At 45.3% G+C, this 14,573-nt stretch overlaps 1 protein-coding gene across 1 annotated transcript in view; it reads left to right on the top strand.

Annotated features, from left to right (window-relative positions):
* Positions 1–14,573, top strand: part of LOC135504123 (arf-GAP with coiled-coil, ANK repeat and PH domain-containing protein 3-like) — a 101,997-nt gene that overhangs the window by 42,529 nt on the left and 44,895 nt on the right. The window contains exons 2-4 of the mRNA XM_064922430.1: positions 4,179–4,236; positions 9,833–9,952; positions 12,106–12,159. Of these exons, the coding sequence (XP_064778502.1) occupies positions 4,179–4,236; positions 9,833–9,952; positions 12,106–12,159 (232 nt within the window). The remainder of the gene's footprint in view (positions 1–4,178; positions 4,237–9,832; positions 9,953–12,105; positions 12,160–14,573) is intronic.

The raw sequence follows: 14,573 nt of genomic DNA, 5'->3' as shown, positions 1-14,573 counted from the left end.
AACCTGTTGAGTGTAGGGGGCAGTATTTTGATGTTTGGATGAAAAAGAAAAAAAAACGTACCCAAATGAAACTGCCTATTTCTCAGGCCTAGTATCTAGAATATGCATATACTTGTCAGATTAGGATGGAAAACACTATAAAGTTTCCAAAACTGTCAAAATATTGTCTGTGAGAGTAACAGAACTGATATTGCAGGCGAAAACCTGAGGAAAATCCAACCCGGAAGTGCTGTTTTTCCTGAAAGCTCTCTGTTCCATTGCCTGCCTTCGCTCCATTTAAAGGGATATGAACCACATTCCTTTTCCTATGGCTTCCCCATGGTGTAAACAGTCTTTAGACATAGTTTCAGGCTTTTATTTTGAAAAATGAGCAAGAAAGATCACATCACGTCATTGGATGGCTGGGTGCCAGCAGCGTTTTGCATGCGCAACAGCTTGGAGCAGACATTTTCTTTCTCTCTCCTATTGAAGAAGCTACAGTCCCGGTTGAAATATTATCGATTATATATTGTAAAAACAACCTGAGGATTGATTATAAAAAAAGGTTTATGTTTCTACAAACTTTACGGAGACTATTTGGAAATTTCGTCTGCCGGGTCGTGACCGCTCGAGCCTGTGGATTTCTGAACATAACGCGCCAACCAAATGGAGGTATTCTGAATATAAAAATTATCTTTATGGAACAAAAGGAACATTTATTGTGTAACTGGGAGTCTCGTGAGTGCAAACATCTGAAGATCATCAAAGGTAAGCAATTCACTTTATTGCTTTTCTGACTATCGTGACCAATCTACTTGGCTGCTAGCTGTTTGTAATGTTTTGTCTGCTGAGAGAGATGTCCTTACATAAACGCTTGGTATGCTTTTGCCGAAAAGCTTTTTTGAAATCTGACACGCCAGGTGGATTGTTGACGAAAATGATCCCGGTAACGGGATGGGTGCATCAAGACGTTAACAGGGGAATCTGGGTCATTAACTTCTTGATACTACCCATCCCGTATCCGGGATCGTGAATACAGCCTCAGGCTCATTAGCATAACGCAACGTTAACGATTTCTGAAAATTGCAAATGAAATGAAAATAATATGCCTGCTCTCAAGCTTAGCCTTTTCTTAACAACACTGTCATCTCAGATTTTCAAAATATGCTTTTGAACCATAGCAAATCAAGCATTTGTGTAATAGTCTTGCAAGCTAGCTTAGCATTTTGCGTAGCATTTAGCACGCAACATTTTCACAAAAACCAGATAACCAAATAAATAAAATCATTTACCTTTGAAGAACTTCGGATGTTTTCAATGAGGAGACTCTCAGTTACATAGCAAATGTTCAGTTTTTCCTGAAAGAATCTTTGTGTAGGAGAAATCGCTCCGTTTTGTGAGGAAGACAGTGGCAGACGAGAGCACATGGCTGTAGGAGCAGAGAGGAAGACAGTGGCAGACAAGAGCATGTGGCTGTAGGAGGAGAGGAAGACAGTGGCAGACAAGAGCATGTGGCTGTAGGAGTAGAGAGGAAGACAGTGGCAGACGAGAGCACATGGCTGTAGGAGCAGAGAGGAAGACAGTGACAGACAAGAGCACATGGCTGTAGGAGCAGAGAGGAAGACAGTGGCAGACAGAGCACATGGCTGTAGGAGCAGAGAGGAAGACAGTGGCAGACAAGAGCATGTGGCTGTAGGAGCAGAGAGGAAGACAGTGGCAGACGAGAGCATGTGGCTGTAGGAGCAGAGAGGAAGACAGTGGCAGACAGAGCACATGGCTGTAGGAGCAGAGAGGAAGACAGTGGCAGACGAGAGCACATGGCTGTAGGAGCAGAGAGGAAGACAGCGGCAGACGAGAGCACATGGATGTAGGAGCAGAGAGGAAGACAGTGGCAGACGAGAGCACATGGCTGTAGGAGCAGAGAGGAAGATAGTGGCAGACAGAGCACATGGCTGTAGGAGCAGAGAGGAAGACAGTGGCAGACGAGAGCACATGGCTGTAGGAGCAGAGAGGAAGACAGCGGCAGACGAGAGCACATGGATGTAGGAGCAGAGAGGAAGACAGCGGCAGACGAGAGCACATGGCTGTAGGAGCAGAGAGGAAGACCGTGGCAGACGAGAGCACATGGCTGTAGGAGCAGAGAGGAAGACAGTGGCAGACGAGAGCACATGGCTGTAGGAGCAGAGAGGAAGACAGTGGCAGACAGAGCACATGGCTGTAGGAGCAGAGAGGAAGACAGTGGCAGACGAGAGCACATGGCTGTAGGAGCAGAGAGGAAGACCGTGGCAGACGAGAGCACATGGCTGTAGTAGCAGAGAGGAAGACAGTGGCAGACAGAGCACATGGCTGTAGGAGCAGAGAGGAAGACAGTGGCAGACGAGAGCACATGGCTGTAGGAGCAGAGAGGAAGACAGTGGCAGACGAGAGCACATGGCTGTAGGAGCAGAGAGGAAGACAGTGGCAGACGAGAGCACATGGCTGTAGGAGCAGAGAGGAAGACCGTGGCAGACGAGAGCACATGGCTGTAGGAGCAGAGAGGAAGACAGTGGCAGACGAGAGCACATGGCTGTAGGAGCAGAGAGGAAGACAGTGGCAGACGAGAGCACATGGCTGTAGGAGCAGAGAGGAAGACAGTGGCAGACGAGAGCACATGGCTGTAGGAGCAGAGAGGAAGACAGTGGCAGACGAGAGCACATGGCTGTAGGAGCAGAGAGGAAGACAGTGGCAGACGAGAGCACATGGCTGTAGGAGCAGAGAGGAAGACAGTGGCAGACGAGAGCACATGGCTGTAGGAGCAGAGAGGAAGACCGTGGCAGACGAGAGCACATGGCTGTAGGAGCAGAGAGGAAGACAGTGGCAGACGAGAGCACATGGCTGTAGGAGCAGAGAGGAAGACAGTGGCAGACAAGAGCACATGGCTGTAGGAGCAGAGAGGAAGACAGTGGCAGACGAGAGCACATGGCTGTAGGAGCAGAGAGGAAGACAGTGGCAGACGAGAGCACATGGCTGTAGGAGCAGAGAGGAAGACAGTGGCAGACGAGAGCACATGGCTGTAGGAGCAGAGAGGAAGACAGTGGCAGACAAGAGCACATGGCTGTAGGAGCAGAGAGGAAGACCGTGGCAGACGAGAGCACATGGCTGTAGGAGCAGAGAGGAAGACAAGAGCACGTGGCGTCCTACAGTATTTCCCCCTGAGCCTTGAGACTTGCATGCTGTAGCCTGAGTCAGCCAACCGGCCTAATCTAGGTGGAGAAGGAGGAGGAGGGAGACGAGGAGGAGGGAGAGAGGATAGGGAAAAAAATATGGGGTGAGAAGAGGGAGAGAGAAAGATGGGAAGAAAGGGAGAGAGATGGAGCAGGCCTGGCAGCGACTCATGGCCGATATATGACACAGTTACTTTCATCACAGAGAGAGAGAGTGTGCTGCAGTGCTCTCTCTATCTCCTCTTGTTCTAATGGAAAACGTGCAAGGGACTTAATGCTGCTCGCTGCTAATATGGAGATACATACACAGAGAGCTAAGAGGGAAGAAGAAGCTATGATGTGTTTTCTGATTCCAGTCAAGTAAAAACCTTCAAAGTCCCACATGGCAGACAGTGAGAAAGTAGCAGATATACTGTAGATCTGTTTCACTGAGGTGTTATGATTACATTACAGCCCTCCTCCCCGATCCCTCCCTAGATCAGTCATCTCACCCTGTGATGTGGTCTCCAAGCCATCTGAGGAAGCTGCCCCAGTGCACACCCACAGCTGAAGCATGTATAAACAGTGGTGTGGGCTAGGAGTGGGCTGTGGCTAGGATAGGGCACTCCTTCACAGCATGGCAGAGGTAGAGGTTCCCATATGCTCTAGGGTGTGGTGGTGGCGGTGACTAGATCAGGGGTTTTTGGGGTGCGACTGTACCATAGCTCTACAGAACATCCAGTCACTCTCATGACTGAGTTCAATTGTTCCCAGCCAGCATCTCTTTTTCATTTAGCCAGTTAACACTCCCCAGAGTACTCCCAAACCGGCCTGTATGTCTCGGCTTGAACATGTCTGTGTTCGGATCCAAGAACCTCACTGCCAGCCTAAGATTTATGTAACCCCCCCACTCTTTCCAAGGACATGGGAAATATGTGGTGTGTGTGTATATAGCAGAAGAAATGACGATACATACAATGTTACTGTACTAACGCAGTCCTGTTTTTTATCTTGCAGGGCAAACATTGATGAAGTGGAGACGGAGGTGGTAGAGATTGAAGCTAAACTAGACAAGGTAAGAAATATTTGTTTTAATATCTCTATCTTTTTAGCAATCCACAGGAAGCCTTTTCAGATATCCTACATCTCCTATTATCCCTGTAGTATAAACCATATTATAAACTGGCTGGTTCGAGCCCTGAATGCTGATTACGGTTACGTTGGTAACCAGTTTATAACAGTTTATAATAGCAATAAGGCACCTCAGGTTCTAGTGGTATATGGCCAACATATCACAACGGCTAAGTGCTGTATGCAGGCACACTGCGTTGTCCATATACCTCACCTCCGTGTGCCTTATTGCTTAACTAAACCACTGTTGTCCTGCTAACTGTTGGCTTCTAGTGCTCATAGGTTTTATTTTGATAGAAAGCATGTGATACATCCATTGCAGCATATTTAAGTTATCTTTAGTTTACAGTACATCCCATCCCCTACTGCACTGTTAATGAAATGAGATTAGAGACATACAGGACTGTATATGGTAGGATTAAAGGATGATGGTGATAGTAGCTAAAATCTCTTAACCTGCTACACTACTGCCTAGAGTGCCCAGTTTACACACACACACTGATTAACAAAGTGGCATGCAGCCCTCCAATCTAGACAATCTGAGTAGGACCAGTAGACAGGTTGGAGAATACTACTATTGTACATTTTCACCCATCAGTGCTTGTTGTAAATGTGTCTTTGTTAAACCACTGAGTACTGGGTGCAACTAAAAAGGAAAGCATAATCTCACTCAGATTACTTAATGTTTCAGCAGCTCAGGTTTGTGTGGACTAAACGTGACGTCGCGGGCGGGGGGAAAGGGGAAGAGGACTGACAGCATTAGAATGCATTGGACTGGCTTTCAAAGCACTGGGTTATTCTCTAATGAGGGAGCCTGATTCTTTGGGTAATTATCTAAATGAGGGAGCCTGATGCTTTGGGTTATTCTCTAATGAGGGAGCCTGATGCTTTGGGTTATTCTCTAAATGAGGGAGCCTGATGCTTTGGGTAATTATCTAAATGAGGGAGCCTGATGCTTTGGGTTATTCTCTAAATGAGGGAGCCTGATGCTTTGGGTTATTCTCTAAGGAAATGAGGGAGCCTTAATGATTTAGATGCTTTGGGTAATTCAGAAGGTGAATTCTAAATGAGGGAGCCTGATGCTTTGGGTTATTCTCTAAATGAGGGAGCCTGATGCTTTGGGTAATTCTCTAAATGAGGGAGCCTGATGCTTTGGGTAATTATCTAAATGAGGGAGCCTGATGCTTTGGGTAATTCTCTAAATGAGGGAGCCTGATGCTTTGGGTAATTCTCTAAATGAGGGAGCCTGATGCTTTGGGTAATTCTCTAAATGAGGGAGCCTGATGCTTTGGGTAATTCTCTCAATGAGGGAGCCTGATGCTTTGGGTAATTCTCTCAATGAGGGAGCCTGATGCTTTGGGTAATTCTCTAAATGAGGGAGCCTGATGCTTTGGGTAATTCTCTAAATGAGGGAGCCTGATGCTTTGGGTAATTCTCTAAATGAGGGAGCCTGATGCTTTGGGTTATCCTCTAAACGAGGGAGCCTGATGCTTTGTGTTAATGCTCATGATGTCACGAGTCCATCTGTTCTGTTTGACCGTGAATTATGTGTCGGGGAGGTTAGTCTGCTGCTTCACTAACATCACTATTGGTATCCTGCAGTGGGCTCCAAATGAGCAAGGATGGTGAACGTGCAGAATGCTTCTGTTTGACAGTATGTGAGGGTAAAAGGCCATTTGGCTCGTCAGGTGTCATGATATGGTGGTTAGCATATAGTTCATACATACTGTAGCTTACATCTTCTGGTATTAACTGTTGAATAATAAACATATGTGAGAACCATATATCAAGTGTTATATCCAAGTTACTCATATGGGTTTGAATTTGCCTCAACAATGTTAACTCTCACCAGAAGCCCAAAACACTAGTGTACTATCACAATACAAAGGGCATTACCGTACACCAACATGACTGTCAAACCACTAGTGTACTGCCACAATACACAGAAGAAGGGCATTACTGTACACCAACATGAACCCAACTGTCAAACCACTAGTCCTGTCTCTTCCACCTTTTATTTTCCCTCCCGTAGGGAAACAGGTAGGATTCTCCTCTCAACAGAAAACACTGGCAGCCCATGTCCAGTTCACTCCCAGGTCTACAGGGCTTTGAGTGATTAACATGAGAGGATAGGGTTGGTTGGCCAGCCCTGTGTTGAATCTGGCTAGCAGCTGTTAGGGAATGGCACTTTTCTTGAGGAGAGTATCTCAAGCAGGGTGAGAGTGAGAGAGGCTGGCCTTGATTCAATGTCTTGCGAATGTAGAAAGAAACAACAAACATTGTAGTGAACCATATGTTAGGCTACATGTCAAAGGTTCAGTTGTCAGCAGTTAAACAGTGTGACAAGTATTTGATACACTGCCGATTTTGCAGGTTTTCCTACTTACAAAGCATGTAGAGTTCTGTCATTTTTATCATAGGTACACTTCAACTGTGAGAGACGGAATCTAAAACAAAAATCCAGAAAATCACATTATATGATTTTTAAGTAATTCATTTGTATTTTATTGCATGACATACATGTGGCCATGTATCGCAAGATCTTGGCCAACAACCTCCTTCCCTCAGTAAGAGCATTGAAGATGGGTTGGGGCTGGGTCTTCCAGCATGACAACGACCCGAAACACACAGCCAGGGCAACTAAGGTGTGGCTCCGTAAGAAGCATCTCAAGGTCCTGGAGTGGCCTAGCCAGTCTCCAGACCTGAACCCAATAGAAAATCTTTGGAGGGAGCTGAAAGTCCGTATTGCCCAGCGACAGCCCCGAAACCTGAAGGATCTGGAGAAGGTCTGTATGGAGGAGTGGGCCAAAATCCCTGCTGCAGTGTGTGCAAACCTGGTCAAGAACTACAGGAAACATATGATCTCTGTAATTGCAAACAAAGGTTTCCAAATATTAAGATATGCTTTTCTGATGTATCAAATACTTATGTCATGCAATAAAATGCAAATTAATTACTTAAAAATCATACAACAGTTGAAGTGTACCTATGATACAAATTACAGACCTCTACATGCTTTGTAAGTAGGAAAACCTGCTAAATCGTCAGTGTATCAAATACTTGTTCTCCCCACTGTATCAAGAAGCTGATTAAACTGCATGATCATTACACATGTGCACCTTGTGCTGGGGACAATAAAAGGCCACAATAAAATGTGTAGTTTTATCACACAACACAATTCCATAAATGTTGTGATGGAGCATGCAATTGGCATACTGACTGCAGGAATGTCCACCAGTGCTGTTGTCACGTTCCTTATAAGGATCGGACCAAGGCACAGCGTGGTGTGCTTACATTCTTATTTATTTAAAGAATGAACACTGAACAAACTAACAAAATAACAAAACGTGAAGCTATACAAACGAGTGCTGACAGGCAACTACACATAGACAAGATGCCACAAACACCAAAGGGAAATGGCTACCTAAATATGATAGACAAGATCCCACAAACACCAAAGGGAAATGGCTACCTAAATATGATCCCCAATAAGAGACAATGATAAACAGCTGTCTCTGATTGGGAACCATATCAGGCCAACATAGGTATACAAAAACCTCTAGACCTACAAAACCCTAGACATACAAAAACCCGAGACAGTACAAAAACAGTCACACCCCGACCTAACCAAAATATAAAGAAAACAGATATCTCAGGTCAGGGCGTGATAGCCGTTGCCAGAGAATTGAACATTCATTTCTTTATCAATGTTGTTTTAGAGAATTTGGCAGTACATCCAACCGGCCTCACAACTGCAGACCACGTGTAACTACACGTGCCCTCCACATCCGGCTTCTTTACCTGCGGGATCATCTGAGACCAGCCACCCGGACAGCTGATGAAACTGTGGGTTTGCACAACCCAATAGTACCTGCACAAACTGTCAGAAACCATCTTGGGGAAGCTCATCTGCATCCTCAACATCCTACCAGGGTCTTGACTTGACAGCAGTTCAGCATCATAACTGAGTTTAGTTGGCAAATGCTCACCTTCGATAGCGACTGGCACGCTGGAGAAGTGTGCTCTTCACGGCTGACTCCCGGTTTCAACTGTACCGGGCAGATGTCGTCGTGTGGGCGAGCGGCTTGCTGATGTCATCATTGTGAACAGAGTGCCCCATGGTGGCGGTGGGGTTATGGTATGGGCAGGCATAAGCTACGGACAATGAACACAATTGCATTTTATCGATGGCAATTTTGAATGCACAGAGATACCGTGATCAGATCCATACCTATAACGACATAAGGCGAGACCCAGACGCAGACACAGGAGGCCGATGGTTTGAGCTCTGCTATATATTAGAATCCAACAAAAGGCAGGTCGGGGACAGGCAAGAGTTCATAGCCAGGGCAGAGTCCAAAACGGTACAGGGCGGCAGGCAGGCTCGAGGTCAGGGACAGGGGCAGGCAGGCGGGCTCAGAGTCAGGGGCAGGGGCAGGCAGAGTGGTCAGGCAGGCGGGCTCAGAGTCAGGACAGACAAGGATCAAAACCAGGAGGATGAGAAAAAGAGAGACTGGGGGAAAAAACAGGAGCTGAGAGAAAACCGCTGGTTGACTTGAACAAACAAGACGAACTGGCACAGACAGACAGAAAACACAGGTAGAAATACCCAGGGGATAATGGGGAAGATGGGTGACGACAAGCACAAGGACAGGTGAAACGGATCAGGGTGTGACAATACCAGATACTGACTGTTTTTTGTACCCTACCTGTGACCAACAGATGCATATCTGTATTCCCAGTCATGTGAAATCCAAATCCTATTTATTTATGTAAATTGACTGATTTCCTCATATGAACTGTAAATCTTTGAAATTGTTGCATGTTGCGTTTATATTTTTGTTCAGTGTAGTAATGTGACTTGTGATCTTTCTGTGTATTCGTCAGTGTGTGGATTGGAAGAGTATTTTGGCAGTTACAGTAGATCCTGTCCTATGCTAAACCATAGAGTAGATACATCAGTTGATAGATGTATCTTTGTGGTTAAAACCAACAAGTCTTCACAGTTAAACACTCTGGTTTTAATTCCCCAGTCCTGGACCACATTTCCCCCTCAGTAGTGACATGCGTGTTTAGTTGCATTCTTATGTCACAGGTTAACATGTGAGAATGTTCTCCACCACACCACACATTACCGTGGGTGATACAGTATGATCATGGAGGGGGCTAAAACCAACATGCAGCCAACCGTAGGACGTAATCACCAAGTATGGTGAGCATGTTTTTAAATGTAGAAAAGGGTTAGGTGGGAATATGATGCAGGTATTTGCTGTGGAAAGGGAAAAATATGGTATGATGCAAGAGCATCTCAGTGATATAATCACATGGCCGGCCCATTCAAGGTTTTTATCTCACCAGTCCATTTACAAGCCAGAGAAAGTCCCTCTACTGTACACAGTATTTAAGAATGTAATCGACTTGTATGTAGCGAGATATATAATTTGATTTTCTGTATACAGACCCTACTTTCCTCTACTTACCCCCACACACACACTCACTCATTCTCTCTGTCTTTCTCTCTCTCTTCCCTCCTCCCCTAGCTGGTGAAGCTATGCAGTGGGATGATCGAGGCAGGGAAGGTGTATGTCAGTGCCAACAAACTCTTTGTGAATGGAATCCGGGACCTGTCCCAACAATGCAAGAAGGATGAGATGATCTCGGTGAGGTTCAGTTGGATCCAGAATAAAGTCCAATTTCAAGTCTATTCAACACTAATTTATTGGTTAGGTTACAGCCTCATAACCTTGTTATTGTACACACTGACTGAATATCTATCACATACTACACATACCGGTACATCTATGTTTTCTGGATATTTAAGGCTCATCACATAACTTGTCTCCCTATGTACATACTACTAAACTCAGCAAACAAAGAAACGTCCTCTCACTGTCAACTACGTTTATTTTCAGAAAATGTAACATGTAAATATTTGTATGATCATAACAAGATTCAACAACTGAGACATAAACTGAACAAGTTCCACAGACATGTGACTACAGAAATTGAATAATGTGTCCCAGTAACAAAGGGGGGGTCAAAATCAAAAGTGACAGTCAGTATCTGGTGTGGCCACCAGCTGCATTAAGTACTACAGTGCATCTCCTCCTCACGGACTGTACCCGATGTACCAGTTCTTGCTGTGAGATGTTACCCCGCTCTTCCACCAAGGCACCTGCAAGTTCCCGGACATTTCTGGGGGGAATGGCCCTAGCCCTCACCCTCCGATCCAACAGGTCCCAGACGTGCTCAATGGGATTGAGGCTCTTCGCTGGCCATGGCAGAACACTGACATTCCTGTCTTGTAGGTAATCACGCGCAGAATGAGCATTATGGCTGGTGGCATTGTCATGCTGGAGGGTCATGTCAGGATGAGCCTGCAGGAAGGGTACCACATGAGGGAGGAGGATGTCCTCCTAATGCTCATTCCTTCGACGATAAACGCAAATCCGATCGCCACGCCCAGTGAGACAAAACTGTGACTCGTCAGTGAAGAGCACTTTCTGCCAGTCCTGTCTGGTCCAGCGACGGTGGGTTTGTGCCCATAGGCGATGTTGTTGCCAGTGATGTCTGGTGAGCCCTCAGTCCAGCCTCTCTCAGCCTATTGTGGACAGTCTGAGCACTGATGGAGGGATTGTGCGTTCCTGGTGTAACTCAGTTGTTGTTGCCATCCTGTACCTGTCCTGCAGGTGTGATGTTCGGATGTACCGATCCTGTGCAGGTGTTGTCACACGTGGTCTGCCACCACGATGATGATCAGCTGTCCGTCCTGTCTCCCTGTAGCGCCGTCTTAGGCGTATCACAGTATGGACATAGCAATTTATTGCCCTGACCACATCTGCAGTCCTCATGCCTCCTTGCAGCATGCCTAAGGCACGTTCATGCAGATGAGAGGGACCCTGGCCATCTTTCTTTTTGTGTTTTTTCCAGAGACAGTAGAATGGCTTCTTTAGTGTCCTAAGTTTTCATAACTGTGACCTTAATTTTCTACCGTCTGTAAGCTGTTAGTGTCTTAACAACCGTTCCACAGGTGCATGTTCATTAATTGTTTATGGTTCATTGAACAGGCATGGGAAACAGTGTTTAAACCCTTTAGAATGAAGATCTGTGAAGTTATTTGGATTTTTACTAATTATCTTTGAAAAACAGGGTCCTGAAAAAGGGCTGTTTTTGCTGAGTTTCTAAAACATTTGTTTGAATGTCATGGGCTCTCTACTTAATGCTTAGTCTTGGGAGTGGTTGGTGCTTTCCTGCTCTCTGACCGCATGCCTGAGTAAGTCTGTGTGTAAACCTGAGTACTCTACTAATGGATTAGTCAGTGTCAGAGGAGGAATCAGGCCTGGAGTGGGGACTTACTACAGTACGTCTTGGCCAGGCTTTCAAGACCAGCGTCTCCAGTACTTTCTCCCTAAGAGCTGATTGTCCACCAACATTAAGGACTGCTAGTGCTTGGCTCCCCAATAGGTTTACCCTTATGTCTAATTCTGAGGATCAATGCTGCTCTTATTTGTCATTTTTCATTGTAAAAATATAAAAGAGCCTGGCCTCCAGTGATGTTTCCCTTAGTTTTGTTCTCTTAATGTTGTACAATAACAAAACAATCCTCTTTTTTAACTTAATTTGACTATTTGTGTATGTAAATTAGCTACTTTCATAAATAAAATGAATCAAAATTTGCACTCTTGTATTTTTTTGTGGCTCTTGGACTTGGCATAGCAGCATTAGCAACGTGAACTGGATCTCTCTGTCTCTAATCTTGTTAATATGCTGTAATGCAATATTCTGAAGCTATTGTGTCTTGTTTTCCTTGCAGGATTGCCTGGAGAAGTGTGGGGAGAGCCTCCAGGAAATAGTCAACTACCACATGGTAAGTCTCTTGTGTGTGTCCACCCCCCCCCCCCCCCCCCCTCTTCCCCAAACTGACCCCACATACTCTAGTCCAGATACTGTATGTCCATAGGGACCAGGCAGCACTGAGCACAGTGATTTCATCACATCTTGAAATGCTAACATAGACCGGCATTTAGGTCTCACGGGGGTCTCCTATTCCCTCTAACACAAGCCTAGGGGGTCAGTCTGACCTGGCTTTAAATGATTCAACATGCAGCAACATTTCATTCACAAATCATTCAATGTCTCTTTTTCTCGGTTATTTGATGGCTGTCCTGACTCTCTGTGGTCGTGTAACTATGACCATCTGCAAATCAGCACACTTTCTTGAAGGTCAATTCCCCCACTCGGGGGGAGTGGAGGAGAGACTGCAGGGGGAGAAGTTGGGGGGGAGTTTGGAGTGGAGAGAGTGGAGGAGAGACTGGTGTGAGACGGGGGAGTGGAGGAGAGATTGCAGGGGGAGAGGTTGGGGGGAGTTTGGAGTGGAGAGAGTGGAGGAGAGACTGGGGGGAAAGACTGGGAGAGAAAGAGTGGAGGAGAGACTGGGGGGAAAGACTGGGGGAGAGAGAGTGGAAGAGAGACTGGGGGGAGGCTGGGAAAGAGACTGTGGGAGGTGGGGGCTTATTGCCAAGTCTTAATGTAATTAAACAGTTACTTTCCAGTATTTATTTGCACACATTCCCTGGATAATCGGCAGGGGTACAGCAAATGTGACCATCCAGAGCTGTGAAGCTGGCAGCTGTAGACAAGCACCCCTGTAGACAAAGCACCCCCAAAGCACCTCTTCACGTTCCCTGTAAGGATCAGCCAGGAGGGATTCTCTTGATCCTGGTCCATGTGGAGGGGGATTCTGCTACATTTAGATTGGATTCTCTACGTTAGTAAAATTCTTAAGTGGGATGACAAGATCTGAGGCCTCATTTATCAACTTTGCATAAATTTAACACTAAATATCTGCATGCTCCATTTCTGAAAATATGTTTTGGGGCATATTTTGTGCGTACGTAAAGTTTCTAAACGAGGCCCCTGGTCCCTTGGGCATGGTAACTGTTGATGGATGAGAGGACACAGTGGGATTCTAGCATTACACCAAAAGCATTCCTGCAACCTTTCCATGCAGAGAGTTAGTGTTATGGTTAGTTTATACTAGAGGTCAACCAATTATGTTTTTTCAACGCCGATACCGATTATTGGAGGACCAAGAAAAGCCGATACCGATTAAATCGGCCAATTTTATATATATATATTGCTGTTACATTGTACAACCTTCAATGTTATGTCTTAATTATGTACATTTCTGTCAAATTAGTTCATAACGAGCCAGGCGGCCAAAACTGTTGCATATACCCTGACTCTGCGTGCAATGAACGCAAGAGAAGTGACACAATTTCCCTAGTTAATATTGCCTGCTAACATGAATTTATTTTAACTAAATATGCACGTTTAAAAATATATTCTTCTGTTTATTGATTTTAAGAAAATAATTGATGTTTATGATTAGATACATTTGTGCAACAATTGTGTTTTTGTTAAATCATCACCCGTTTGGCAAAGTAGGCTGTGGTCGATGATAAATTAACAGGCACCGCATTGATTATATGCAACGCAGGACAAGCTAGTGAACCTAGTAATATCATCAACTATGTGTAGTTAACTAGTGATTATGTTAAGATTGATTGATTTTTATAAGATAAGTTTAATGCTAGCTAGCAACTTACCTTGGCTTCTTACTGCACTCGCATAACAGGTGGTTTGTTATGATTGTTATGAAAACATGAAATCATCCCGGATTAATCAGCCATGTCGATTAATCGGTCTACCTCTAGTTTATACAGCATTTCACTGCAAAATAGATTAAGCTAGCTAAGTACAGTAGGGGTCGGATTGCTTTGTGCAGACAGAGTGGGTGGAAGATATCCGACCTTATATGATTGGAACAAATATCTCCCTGTCCCAACATGCCTATGCTAAGTGCTGTTGTGATCCCATTGTATATACCCTGGTTCTAGATGTCTATGGTCAGGATATACAAGATATGTGTTTTACATTTCCCTGTTCTTCTAGTCCATAGAAACTCTATCCACCACCCCTGTTTCTGTCTTGGTAGATGGTAGATCTCTCTTTCCTCACACAGGGAGCACCTGTGTCATCTTGGCCTAATTAAGACAATTTATCTCCAGCCGCTCTGCCTCCACACACACAGGCTGCTGTCACTATGAAGCAGCTACACACAGGCTGCTGTCAACACAGGCTGCTGTCATCTCATGCTGCTGTCACCACAAAGCAGCTACACACAGGCTGCTGTCTCCACAAAGCAGCTACACACAGGCTGCTGTCACCACAAAGCAGCTACACATAGGCTGCTGTCACCACAAAGCAGCTACACACAGT

The sequence above is a fragment of the Oncorhynchus masou genome, chromosome 18 (assembly GCF_036934945.1).
Source record: "Oncorhynchus masou masou isolate Uvic2021 chromosome 18, UVic_Omas_1.1, whole genome shotgun sequence".
Classification (NCBI taxonomy): domain Eukaryota; kingdom Metazoa; phylum Chordata; class Actinopteri; order Salmoniformes; family Salmonidae; genus Oncorhynchus; species Oncorhynchus masou.
The sequence above is the reverse complement of the archived record's forward strand: the minus strand, read 5'-3'. Positions and strand labels throughout refer to the sequence as shown.